The sequence below is a fragment of the Chelon labrosus genome (assembly GCF_963514085.1).
Source record: "Chelon labrosus genome assembly, chromosome: 9".
NCBI lineage: Eukaryota > Metazoa > Chordata > Actinopteri > Mugiliformes > Mugilidae > Chelon > Chelon labrosus.
In genome coordinates this window covers 14,439,037-14,452,110 of record NC_140359.1, presented here as the reverse complement: position 1 = coordinate 14,452,110, position 13,074 = coordinate 14,439,037, and the positions used below count along the sequence as shown (strand labels likewise).

General features: G+C 41.2%; 3 protein-coding genes across 3 annotated transcripts in view; 2 read left to right on the top strand and 1 right to left on the bottom strand.

The window, feature by feature from the left end:
- Positions 1–4,429, top strand: part of iqgap2 (IQ motif containing GTPase activating protein 2) — a 31,538-nt gene extending 27,109 nt beyond the window's left edge. The window contains exons 31-38 of the mRNA XM_084551442.1: positions 536–638; positions 719–860; positions 1,797–1,884; positions 2,060–2,272; positions 2,363–2,523; positions 2,664–2,807; positions 3,311–3,419; positions 3,748–4,429. Of these exons, the coding sequence (XP_084407568.1) occupies positions 536–638; positions 719–860; positions 1,797–1,884; positions 2,060–2,272; positions 2,363–2,523; positions 2,664–2,807; positions 3,311–3,419; positions 3,748–3,861 (1,074 nt within the window). The 3' untranslated portion in view covers positions 3,862–4,429. The remainder of the gene's footprint in view (positions 1–535; positions 639–718; positions 861–1,796; positions 1,885–2,059; positions 2,273–2,362; positions 2,524–2,663; positions 2,808–3,310; positions 3,420–3,747) is intronic.
- A 142-nt stretch (positions 4,430–4,571) lies between these two features.
- Positions 4,572–8,162, top strand: f2r (coagulation factor II (thrombin) receptor). The gene is made up of 2 exons (XM_084552398.1): positions 4,572–4,766; positions 5,569–8,162. The coding sequence occupies exons 1-2, from the start codon at positions 4,697–4,699 to the stop codon at positions 6,798–6,800; spliced, it is 1,302 nt and encodes a 433-aa protein (XP_084408524.1). The 5' UTR covers positions 4,572–4,696; the 3' UTR covers positions 6,801–8,162.
- Positions 8,163–10,967: 2,805 nt separating this feature from the next.
- Positions 10,968–12,799, bottom strand: LOC311492836 (saxitoxin and tetrodotoxin-binding protein 1). Its single transcript, XM_084551253.1, has 6 exons — positions 12,653–12,799; positions 12,181–12,323; positions 11,993–12,060; positions 11,639–11,767; positions 11,424–11,519; positions 10,968–11,326 (listed from the first exon to the last, which is right to left on the bottom strand). Exons 1-6 carry the CDS (start codon positions 12,761–12,763, stop codon positions 11,238–11,240), a joined length of 636 nt encoding a protein of 211 aa, XP_084407379.1. The 5' UTR covers positions 12,764–12,799; the 3' UTR covers positions 10,968–11,237.
- Positions 12,800–13,074: the final 275 nt, after the last annotated feature.

Sequence of the window (13,074 nt, the reverse complement as noted above, 5' to 3'; positions counted from 1 at the left end):
GATTAGGTCTACTGATAGTTTCTCCTTTTCTCCTGGCAAACCAGATGTATTTATATACATTCACGTTCTCACTGTGCCCTTATTACTTTTTGTCATCCTACATATCATACTTTCTATTGTATATTTCTCACACAGCCATATTCTTTCTTCCACCATCATCCTGTTTCCTTTCATTATATTTCTTTACCGTTTCCCTGGAAAAGGTTGCAGGGTTAAAGTGGTGAGGAAGTCAGTAGTTCAAAGCCAGCTGTGCCCTTTTGTCATCAGTTTCACTCCACACAGTGAATAACAACAATGTTCGTTTGGGCAGATGTTCCCTCAATTTTCATTTTGCACACAGAGAATTTTATTATTAAATAAATGAAGATGGAAAATCTTGCTCCTTTTGAAATCCATGTGTTGTTTTATACAGACGTAGTCACAAACATATCAAGTGAGAACTGGTTTAAGAAGACCTGCAGCACCTGTGACTGTGTTGTTTGTGACTAAATGCTGTGAGTTTTTGTGTAAAACTAATGAGATCCATTCGTTTCAGCTGCTTTTGGAACATCTGGAGGCCATCTCTCCAGATCACAATGACTTGCTGCATGAGCTGCTGCAGGATCTGGGAGACGTCCCTGATGTAGAGACATTGCTTGGTAAAGCAACACAAAGCTTTATTTATATTAATCACGCGTTTCCTATGGTATACTTATCATTTCTCTGCTCCTTATTTCAGGTGAAGGAGCAGTAGACCCAAACGACCCGAGCAGAGAGACTACTCAGAGTCAGCTGGCAAAGACTGAAATCTCCCTCACCCTAACCAGCAAGTTTGAGCTGCTGGAAGGGGATGACAAAGACTTAAAGACTCTGATGACAAAGTAAGTTCATTGTTGGAGGACGTTTCGACAAAATGGTTTATGGAAAACCTGTTGTCAGGCCTGTCCAGTAATAAAATTTTAAATTCGCAATCATCTGAATTCAGTGCAAGAGTTTAATCACATTTAGAAGTATTCAGCATAGAGTTTGGGATTGCTACGTATGCTGTGTTATGCACTGTTCCTAACCCTTCCTTACACAGTATGTGTTTCTTTGAGGCTGTCACTCAGTGGCATATCTTTATTGTCTTTCCTATCCTTCTATCATATCCTGTCCAAAAAGGAAGAGCTCTTGTGGTCAGGGTTATCTTCCCTATAAACATGTATCCGTCTGCATTAGTTTCAGTTGCATTTGACTGTTGGAGTGTTGGTCTGGTATTTGTTTTAAGGACTGATATAAATTAAAACTTGATAACTTTCACTATTAAACATAGCCCTGAGTTCTACTGTTGTTTTGCTTCAATTTGATTTAACCAAATGTTTAAGTGATCGCAGATCCCAGTCAATTAGAATTTTTTTTCCGACCACATTTCTTCCTCGAAGACGATGGTTCCCCACTAGCCTTCCAGTTTTTAATAATGCGGTGGACAGTTCTTAACCCTATTTTAGTAGTTTCTGCTCATCTCCAGCTGAGGTTAAATAACCTGTTGTCAGCTGGAAGATAATCGCCCATGCAGTAATTATCCAATAGGAGGTTCATTTGTTAAATCCAGTTGGTGACTTTTTTTTTTTTTTTTGGCCAGGCAGTGTAAATATGTTGATATATTAAGTTGATTTTCTGATTGAAGGTGAGGACTTTTACTTTGTAGTAAGGTACCTGGACTCTTCTGTCACTAGATGATCATAGCATTGTATATTTATTGTTTTGATCAAATTTAATCTGAACCAAACACAAAGTTTGGATCTTACTGATGATATTTATGTGCGTGTGTGCATCAGGACAAAAAAGCTAATAGTGGATGTGATTCGGATTCAGCCTGGAGAGTCATTGCCTGAAATTCTTGACACCCCAGCTACTGCATCACAGGTGATATATAAAAACAGTAACAGTATCATTACCTTGTTTTTCTTTCCTCCTTCCTTCCTAAGTATATGCCCAAAAACATCAAATCAATATATGTAATTAATTTTATTCTTACTTTTCATTGTAATGTGATTACAAATTTGTGCACTTCTTATGTGACTTACATGGCTACCTGAAGGAGACGGAGCATACTACAATTGTAGCGCGCAGGGCAGTCCAGGATGCTCAGACACCAGAGGGGCTGAAGAGCAGCCCAGCAGTACTGGAGGACAGCCAACTGCCTCTTGAGCAGAAAAAGAGGAAGATCCTGAGGAATCTTCGCAGCCTGGAACAGGCTGGCCTCGTCACTGAAAGGAACAAATACCAGGACCTCATCAACGAGATATCGAAGGTTGATTACGTCTTAAGATGCAAGCATTCTATGGTCCAGCCTGTTCAACTTCAGAATATATGTAGTACAACTAAAACCTTTAATTGACAGGACATTCGCTACCAAAGACGCTACAGACAGAGGAGGAAGGCCGAGCTTGTGAAGCTGCAGCAGACTCTAACGGCGCTCAACTCGAAAACTGCGTTCTACCAGGACCAGATGAATTACTATGACACCTACATCAAGACGTGCCTGGATAACCTGAACAGGAAGTGAGTGATAGTTTAATTTCTTGTTAGGATGAAGAGATGAACAAAATCATTCCTTTCGTCTGTATGTAATGTTCCTACAACCTGTCATTTGAGTGACTACTTGTGGTTTTACATATTATGTGACTGCATTGTGTGTCCAGGAATTCACGCAGATCTATAAAACTGGACAGCAAAGGAGACAGTAAGGGCAGCAAAAAGTGGAAACCCCAGTCTCTGAAGTACACAGCAGCGCGGCTGCATGAGAAGGGAGTCATCCTGGAGATCGAGGGTCTTCAGACAAACCAGTGAGTTACGTTGTTCACCAGTTGTACTGTATTTAACGTACCACTTTTTACCACTGGTCAGACACCACTTGTAATAAAAAATTCAGTGCAGATGATCAAATCTGTCTCCCAACTAACATCTTTGTTGCATTAATGTGCATCAGTGTATTTATTAGAACAATAATCTGTAGTTTATTCATATCCCTCTGTAGGATATAATTCACTTTACCCAAGGGAGGAAAGCATCTGTTCTACATACTTGGGCTTGTGTCTTGTCAGCTGTTTTTGTGTCTGTGTCGAAAGAAAAATATCATTAGGGGTGTTATTCAACGCGCCCCGTCCAACCTTTTATTCTCACTGCTATTACTGTGCACTTTGCTCACACTGCACCAGAGAGGAAGTGGAGGGCACTTGGTTCTGTTGATATGCCAAGATGAGCTACAGTTGTACACCGATTATCCTAATGTACTTAATGTTCCTGTGTGTTTTTGTTTCTTTTTCTTTTCCCTTCTCACATTTCTCAGGTTCAAAAATGTCATGTTTGATATTTCGCCCACTGAGGAAGTTGGAGATTTTGAGGTGAAGGCCAAATTTATGGGGGTCGAGATGGAAAAAGTACAGCTCCATTTCCAGGTAAACATTTCCCAACTGCGTCAACAGTAGTCAACAATGGATGCTGATAACAGATCAGACAGGAAACTCATGGAAATAAAGTAGTAAAAAACCACGTTTCCATTCAGATTGCATTGTGCAGCGGTGAGATTCAGGATGGCTGTACTGAGTATGAAAATAATAACAATTAGACCTAAAGTATATTGTGAAAATGTGTGTCACACCAGGCTGTAAATATACTGCCACACTGAGAGAATATCTACAAGCATCTGTAATAATTCACATCTACAAAAAAGAAACGCTGGTTTGTTTGCATTTCTCATATTCTCTGTAATGACCTTGTTTCCAGGACCTCCTACAGCTGCAGTACGAAGGCGTGGCCGTCATGAAGATGTTCGACAAAGCCAAAGTGAATGTCAATTTACTCATCTTCCTCCTGAACAAGAAATTCTATGGAAAATGAAACTATAAGGTGCATGAGGGAGAAAGCAGCAGTCTGAGAGGAAACACATTGTGCCTTCTGACAGTATACTGAGTTAATTTAGCCAGGAAACGCCTCATGGTTCAAGACAGTGTTTAGTTTTGTCTGCTTGTAATTTGATGGATCACACCAAAATGAAATGTTTTGTGTCTTGTTATGTATTTTTCCACGTGGTGATTGTAAATGTAATGTATTTTTAAGAATTAAATTGCAATGGTATTGATATTTGTATGTTTAAAAAAAAAAAATACTGGAAACATTGTCATCTTGTATGTTAAAAAAAAAAAAAAAGAGACTCTTGATGGAAACTTTGAACGTGGCAGTAGTGTCTCAGTTCAAAAATGTGGAGCTGGCTGCAAGGCTGTTGGAAATACTACCGTTTACCAGTGCCTTTTTAATTAAAGCATTTAAAAAAAAAATGTTTTAAGTAATAAACTATTCAACAATTTTAAAAGCTACAACTGATGTATTTTTAATATGGAACTATTATCTTTGAATAAATGATTTATTATATTTAATGTGCATAATAAATGACACATGTCCAATCTGACATTAACTTCATTTTTTTTCATTTATTTTCTGATAATTTAAAAGTCGTCTTTTATGATCCGTTTTCTCAGTTTGTCCTCCACCCTTCCCCTCCCTTGAGACATTTTATTTCTACATAAATGGGAGGAGATGTTCAGTGAGGAGGGGGTGGAGTGTCCTCACTATCCTGTCATAACTTCTTTGATGCTGATAGAAAAAGACTTCAGTACCTTTTCTGGCAAACATAATTTCAGCTCACTTGTAAAATACTTGGATATACAGTAAAATCATGCTTCACGTGTTAATAGGCTTGTTTGCATCATTTTCTCTCCAAAGCTCAGCACTCAACCCGGAAAATGGTAAGTACCTTGACATAACTCTCTGACAGTTCACAACCTTTTTGATTTGATTTGATAACTTATTTTGAACAAGTTAGTGAAAATAAAATTAAAAGAAAGACAATTTAAAAAATGCTTCCACGTGCTAGTTGATCTACATGCAAAAATATAATATAAAACCCCACATAATACTGGGTTTTACTTTGTACTGCCTTGATCTTAAAAATGCAGGAGCAAAATTTGGTGAATCCTCGTCTAACTGAAAATTACATTCTACATACATTCTGGATACATACTGTAAATGCCACAAAACTGCAATATATATATATTTACGTAAAGTAGTGATGGCACAAATAGTTGTTTTTTACGTTATATGATAAGAAATTCCTTTATTGATCCCACAGTGGAGTCTAGGGGCAAAAAAGTTACGTACAATGCAAAAGTTTCATTACAACAATGTGGTAATTTCCTAATGCAGTTTAGTAATGAATCCACAACTTGTAGCTGGTAACTGAGGTTATTCGATAAAGGTAGCGCAGGTAAAAGTATAACATCTGAAATGTGGTGGAGTCGAAGTAGAGCACAAAAATGGAAATACTCTATCCGCAAGTGCCTCAAATTTGTGCTTGAGTACCACTGTCACAAGAGGTAAACGTTGGTGAAAGTACTTTGGTATCCAAACCCTATAAAAGTGTTATTACAGTATGTTTCATATCCCTTAAAATGACAGTTACAAAAAAAAAAACGTATTTAAGTGACCTGTAACTACAAAGTGTAAAAATCACTCCTGTATTGTGCTCTGTTCTCTTGTGTCTCTCTAAAGACTCTCCGTCCTTCCCACGGACTTTTGCTGGTCACTTTGTGGTGGACACAGACGAGGCTGTCGACTACTATGACCTGCATGTGATAGACGTTTTGAGGGATGATGGGGGTTCTGGCTCAGAGTCGGAGGAGGAACCTGTGAAAAGCCACGGCCATCACGGTCACCACGGCCCGCAGCGCCATTCCCATAAGCACTACTTTGTCTCAGAAGAGACCAAAAAATTTCTCCAGGGTCACCTGGCAACAAGTTTTATCCCGACCGTTTACACCCTGGTCTTTATCATCAGTGTGCCCCTCAACCTCGTTGCCATGGTGATCTTTGTGCGTCACATCCGTCCCAGAAAGCCGGCGGTGATCTACATGCTGAACTTGGCTTGCGCTGACCTTTTGTTCGGCCTGCTCCTTCCCTTCAAGATTGCCTACCATTACCATGGCAACAACTGGATTTATGGCTCCTTCATGTGCAGAGTCGTCACTGCCGCCTTCCACTGTAACATGTACTGCTCTGTCCTCCTCATCACGTGCATCAGCATTGACCGTTTCCTGGCTGTGGCTTACCCCATGAAGTCCCTGACTTGGCGCAGCCCTCAGACAGCTTCAGCTGTGTGTGCTGCCATGTGGTTGTTATCTCTGGGAGGAGTATTCCCTCTCCTGCTCTCCGGGCAAACTGTGCATTTATCAGACCTCGGTATCACCACCTGCCATGATGTGCAGGATGTGCAAAACCTACAAGCTTACTATCTGTACTTCTTCCCCATCTATTCCTCTGTCTTCTTCTTCATCCCTCTTGCCTTCACTGTTGTCAGTTACGTACGGATCATTCAGGCTCTGGCTGCAGCCAACGTGGAGAACCGCTCAAGGAAGACTCGAGCTGTGGTCATGGCTGTGGTGGTGCTGGCGATGTTTGTGGTCTGCTTCACCCCCACCAACATCATCCTGATGGTTCACTATGTTCAGGTGGTCCAAAAGTCCAGCGACAGTTCCTACCAGGCGTACCTACTGTCCATGTGCATAGGTAGCCTCAACTGCTGTCTGGATCCGGTCCTCTATTACTTTGGCTCCTCTCAGTGCCAGAAACAGGTGGCGGCACTCTTGAGGTGTAAGCGACTGGCAGAGAGCGGCTCAGAAACTCACAGTATAAGAAGCAGCGAATGCACAGACAGCAGCAGATCGTGCAAGATGGAGAGTGTTCAGACTGGCCAGGGGAGCCATTACAGCAGGCTGGAGGCTTGAAAACCGACATGAGCAGTCTGTCACTGAATCATTACAAAGAAAAAGCTCAGGTTGAAAAAAAAAATTAAATCTCAAACCTGGTGTGTGTGGAGTCCAGTGCCTGGCAGTGCTGGATTTATTTGTATGGAAAGAAGCATGTTTACATAAAAGCAACGCTTGTGTTATTTTGTAATGACAATATGTCCACCACTGGGACAATGTGTAACACAGTGAAGTCTGTTTATAGCCAACAGCAGAACTTTTTCATATATTCTTTTTTTTTCAGTGAATTATGGAAATTAAAGAGTTAGTCTATCTAAACTAAAACAGTTTAAAGCCGTTTTCCTAAATAATATAAGACATGAATATATTATGTCTTTGTTTTAAGAACATACTTAAAGGAGGTTTAATCATTGATTTCTTGACATATTGGCATTCATGAAGCCAGAAATACAGTACAGTGTGTGTAAAGTACAGATAACTCAGTCAAAACACATAACAACATTGTTCATATTATTCCTTAATACATGTTGTCGTTCATATCTGTGTTTCTCTTTCTTTATTGATGCTCACTCTGTAGTCTCTGTAGTCTCTTTGTCGTCGGGGCACAGCTCTGAAACACAAACGAAAAAAAAACGTAAGACAAGATGAGAGCTAATAAGACCACTTCCACTTCCTGATCACGTGCATTGTACTTTATGGAACTAAGCCAAAAATAATAAGTTTGACGTTTGAGTTCATGCTGCATTGTTTCACAATACCACAACTCCACCTTGTGGAAATTTGTGTAAGTTGTTGCGTCCAGTAAAGATGTAGAATCACAGGTGCTGTAAAGTTTTGAGAGTCTGTCAACACTCACTTGCCAGTTAATTCATTTTGAGTATCAAAGGAGTAACACCATTCACCATTATGATGTTATACTATTAGTAATCAATAATGAACTGGCAAGTGAGTACATATCTAAATATGCTATATGCTATTATATGCAATACCTACTATAGGCCTATGATTCCTTGATGAATATTTTGTTAACACATAATAACGTTCCTAGAAGCACTACACAACAACAGCAAGGAAAACCTTGCCAGGCAGAGAAACACAAACGGCAGAAGGGGATGGGACAGAAGAGACAAACAGGAGCAAACAGATGAAGTGCATGTAGTACATGTAGCATATAAACAACATAGCAGAAAGACAAGGTACTAGGTGAAGCATGAATGTGTAGGTGCATGGGCGTGTGGTGGTTAATGGACAATTAGAAAGCTTAGTGGGGACAGAGTGAACCCATAAAGTTAGACAGCAGAAAAAGACAGCAGCATGAAACAATGTCAGTGATGATAACAGTTGTGTCACAGGAGAGTTTTCAAGCATAATTTACATATATATGAGGTTTCATATGCAGGTGGCAAAATTAGCTTTTGCTGTGCTACATAAATCTAGGAAACAGAAAAACGACTGGTTTGGGATCAGGGGCGGATGGTGTATAGGGGCGATTTGGGCGACGCCCTACCAGCTGGGAGAAAGAGGATTTTTTTTTTTTACAAATTCTATCACAGCAAAAGTAGTTTTCAGTGTTCTAGACATATTATCTGTCATCAGAATCGTCAGGTTCAAGTCGCGTTTCAAATGGTCCCGCCTCTCTGGGCGAATTCCTCAACGTGGAAAATCGCCCCAGCTTCTCCCATTGACTCTCATGTTAAAACTTTTTTTTTCGGAAAATGAGCCTTCAATGCATTTTCAATGAGGATTTGGGGCTCGCCCTAACGCGCTTGAGTCATACGTAACTGAGCAAAGAGATGGCTGCTTGATTGGACAATTCATCAATCAATCACGTCCATCAGGAAGCATTCGCGCAATTTTCGTCGGTCGGCTGAATTGACTGTATATACTAGGTCGGCTGTGGAGAAGAAAAGGATGAAGGAGTTGGGACCCGACTGTCCGGACTTAAACATTTCGCAGCAGGCTACTGATCGTGGGAGGACATACACAAGGTGCTTCACCTCAAACGTGTATGCTAAACGGCTTTTTTTGTTTCACCTGCGTGCTGTTTCAAAGTCCCGGGACAGAGATGTTATGGACTACAACGGGGATGAAGGACTTAAAACTAGGGCCGGGACTTTAACTTTTTAATTAAGATTAATTAATTACACAAAAATAACGGGTTAATCATTTTTTACGCATTTTAATCACACTTATTTTTGCACCGCGGAACGTTTCTCACTGGATGAGTTCGGCGGACCGATTATACTGGAGCACCAACTAGCGTTCATTACTTCAGACTACAAACCACAGTGAACATGAACGAAGAAGCTGATGAAACCGCTTTGGTTGGCCCCTTGGATGGGAAATTTCAGTCATTATTCAGTGGTATACTAAAAATCGATATGAAAAAATAACTGTTCTCAGGTCAAATATTTATATGCGATTAAAATGTTTGATATATTAGCATTTTTAAACTTGCTGGATTTTACAAGGCAAATAAATTAAGTTAAAACTTAGTTCCATGGCCCCATTTGTCTTTGTAAGGAGATGTTCTTTATTATTTTGTCAGAATGCACCAGAATGCTTAGTTTGTACGTGAAAATCACAAAAATCTACTGGGGGAGGATGCCCCCAGAGCCCCCTACAGGGGTTTGATTTACAAACTTTGCGCCCCCCCTAATACAAAATTCACCAGCCGCCACTGTTTGGGATGCTGTCATTACAGTTCACTGACTAGTTACTGACCTGTTATGCCATCGTAGCTGTGCAAGTCCTCTGTGAAGTTCAGACACTCCGCTTGTTTCTTCAAAATCTCGACATCTTTGCCATCTATTTTCCCTGTTCTTGCTGAAGGAGAAGAATAGCAAAGCGGTGTACACATTTGAATCTGAAAGTGTGTCAGCGAGGACGGGACTTACTGAACTGCAGGATGTATCTTCCGGTCACGTCCCTGTTCCGAAAGGTGTCCGTCCACAGCAGGCAGTCAGGGCACGTCTCCAGGATGTGTCCTTTGTGGTCCGAGAGGTTTTCTTTTAAAAGTGCAAAGCAAATATTATTACATGGCCTTCTCTGTGTGGAGAACCGTTACTGTGGACATCTGTGGTACATAAAAATAAACGTCTGCCTCACATATATCTCACTTACTGCGAAATGTGGTGGCAATTCCTGAGACTGTTGCATTTACCTCTCCCATGATACACCGGTTGCTGAGGGACAAGCAAGAGATTTGCATGAGCTTAAAAATATGTGTATGAGTCTACTTAATGTATTTCAACAACCAAACTCACAAGCAACGATCTCCCCAGCGTAATGTCACAACAAGACTGTTGGAAGTGGGAGAAACTTCGACCCAGGAGCTTTTCAGAGACGCCAGAGCATCGTGGTACGGCTTAGGGTCACCAGCCCCCATCACGTACACCCATTTTCCAAATACCTTAACACGAAAAGATTTGAGCATGCTCACTGTCTTCAAATACACTCATTGGCATGAATGGGACAGAAAGAGCATTTCAAACTCAGCTTACCAGTTTGGGGTCCTCTGGCATAAAAGGTTTGACCAGGTCCTTACAGTCAGGTGCAGATGCAGCACTGAAGGAAGAGATACTCAACAGGAACACAACAACTGACAGAGCCATGGTCAGACTGAGGATGTTGCCGAACCTGCAACTGAAAACGTCTGATTCATTTTCCCTCTGGGGTTACAAACAAAAGAAGTGCTAATACGAGGGAGAGGAGGAGGTTCCTGCCTGCTCAAATCCACCAGGGAAAGGTTTCCTAAAGACCACGCAGGGACATGCTGATTTCTTTTACTCAGCACTGAAAGGCTAGCTCAACAATTCTCTATTGCCCGCATTGCTGAAACTGAATGAACTCGGGCAAAGTGCCACGACTCGTCTTGGACTGTTGAAACATTTAAAAAGGACCTGGAGCGGCTTTTCATCGGTAGAGCAATGTGGGGCTGTGTGAACTCCGTGTGGCGACAGTTTAAAGTCCGACATTTTTTTTTCTCCTCTTTAAAGTCCTGTTACCCAGCAACGGCCTTTGTGGATGTATTTTTGTGGTGCATTTTAGAGGAGCTCTAGTAGTTTGGTTTAAACACATGATCCTGACAACCTTATTTTCTTTCGAAAAGTTAATGAAAAGTTGGCACTCAGAATCCAAAAAATGGTTCCTAAATAAGTAACGAATGACTACAATACGACATAGGGATGGTGAGAACTGTTTTTATTTACCACACCCAACCAGTTGAAAATGGTTATATGAGATTTTTAATAAACTGGTCTAAATCAGACTACACATTGCTGATCTAACATTACAGTACATGACACAAGCAGGCCTTAATTCTGGAAGACAAATAAGAAGTTATTCCACAGGACAAAACTATGTGAGTGCACATGCAAATCACATTACAACAGTGTTCAGTACGTGTTAAGTTGGATCTGTTTGGAAACGTGGAAGCTGTTACATTTCTGAACTCTAGTTTGCAGTCGTCTGAGTCTCAGTTTCGTCATTCTCTTTGTCCTCTGCAGCAGGAGAAGCAGTTTCCCTGGCATCAGGACACAGATCTGAAAAAAAAAATATAGAAAATGAACGAAATTAGATAGTTTAATTTTATAATTGCACTGAATGCCGGGAAGATGCATAGCTGAAATGGCGACTGACGTGTGCTTCCAAAGAAGTACTCCGGCAGGAAATTAAGACATTCTGCCTGCTTCTTGAAGGTCTCCAACTCAGATGGCTCCAGAGCACCTGTCCGTGCTTTAGAAGAGGAACCAGAGAAAGCCAGGTGAGGAAATACACATGCATTTAAGAAGTGCCCAAATATTAACCCGTGTTACTGAAATAATTGATGGTTGTGAATATAAAAACAGCCTTACTAAACAGGAAAATGTATCGTCCCTTTGATTTGCCGTCGGGGAGCAGAGTGGTGTCTTCGGAAAGGAGGCAGTCGTTGCAGGTCTCATAGTATTTCCCATCATGATATGAAGTGTGACCATTGATAATAACTGCAAAAACATCAGAGGAACTAATGTGCATGTGGATGTACCCATACCACTTCTAAAACATTCCAAAGATTGTAAGCAAAGCAAAAAATATGTGGAGTCTTGGGTGACTGTTTTCTCATGCAGTCCACCTACACCTTGGTAATATGATTTGACTGCACGCATCACCCACGTCACATAGAGCGACGGTGAGTCAGACATAAACAGAAGAGATTTTGAGACACATACAAGTGGTGTGACTGGTCATTCCAGAGATGGTGCCATTAGCTTCGCCCTGAAGACATTTATTTTCCTTTCTGTTACGAGAGAAAGGGAATAAGGGTCAGCATCAAGCCTTTAATTTACACTCTCCACTATTACCTCCACACAGCTCTATAATTTTATGTGAAAAAACAAGGGAACAGCAGCGTCCTCACAGGCGGTCGGCCCAGTAGATGGTCAGGACTCCGCTGTCCGAGGAAGCCGATAGTTCCACCCAGGAGCTGTTCAGTATATCCAGGTCACTCTTCAGGCCGGGCTGGTCCCACGACCCGACGTGAAGCACCCACTTCCCATAGATCTGCCACCAGCAAAAGATCTACTTAAGTTTCTACTAAAATCTAATGTGCCTTGATAATAAAATATAAAATAAAATAACTCATCTGGAAATCATGTAGAGCAGACATTTATAAGATGCGTAGGAAACTAGACGTTAATAACGTTCAATAAAGGCAGCTGCTAAACCCCAGGTAAAATGTGAATCAGCTAATCGGATGTAGTACTACTGTAGCTTCCTATTTTTAATCACGCTAATATGGTAACAATAAGTAACATTAACACACATGACTGTGCTTCGACTGTGCCGCTTCACAAATGACCAGCTCATAAGAATTGATCACCGATACTCACGGGGCTGTGGCTGTCCAGTACCAGAGGTTTAACCAGCTCTTTGCAGTCCAGATCAGATGCGGCACCCAGGGAGGCGAGAGCCAGCAGAGCTACAACCACCTGTGCAGCCATTTCTCGAGACAGCAGGCAGCCAGAGAGCAACACCAATGTCAGGGATCCTGCCAGCAACAGCCTCCTCAAAGCTGCTGGGGGAAGGGTTTCGTAACAGTGGGCTGGGCCACACACACACCCACACCCACACACACACACACACACAAACCTCCCATTACCTTATCAATTTCCCTTGCCCTTAAACAACCTTAGTATTCCATGCAAAATGTTTTTATTATTATAATCATTAATATCATTATTATTTCCATTATTTTCTGTTTATTGTCCTCACAATGCGACTGATAGAACAGATCTGTGTCCCCGCAACGCAC

Coding starts and splice junctions, on each gene's coding strand:
- LOC311492836 (XM_084551253.1), bottom strand. CDS start 12,763: ATGGCTGCACAGGTGGTTGTAGCTCTGCTGGCTCTCGCCTCCCTGGGT. Junction 11,768..11,992: donor AATGACCAGTCACACCACTT/GTATGTGTCTCA, acceptor ATGTTTTTGCAG/TTATTATCAATGGTCACACT. Junction 11,327..11,423: donor GTACTTCTTTGGAAGCACAC/GTCAGTCGCCAT, acceptor TTTTTTTTTCAG/ATCTGTGTCCTGATGCCAGG.
- f2r (XM_084552398.1), top strand. CDS start 4,697: ATGCTTCACGTGTTAATAGGCTTGTTTGCATCATTTTCTCTCCAAAGC. Junction 4,767..5,568: donor AGCACTCAACCCGGAAAATG/GTAAGTACCTTG, acceptor GTCTCTCTAAAG/ACTCTCCGTCCTTCCCACGG.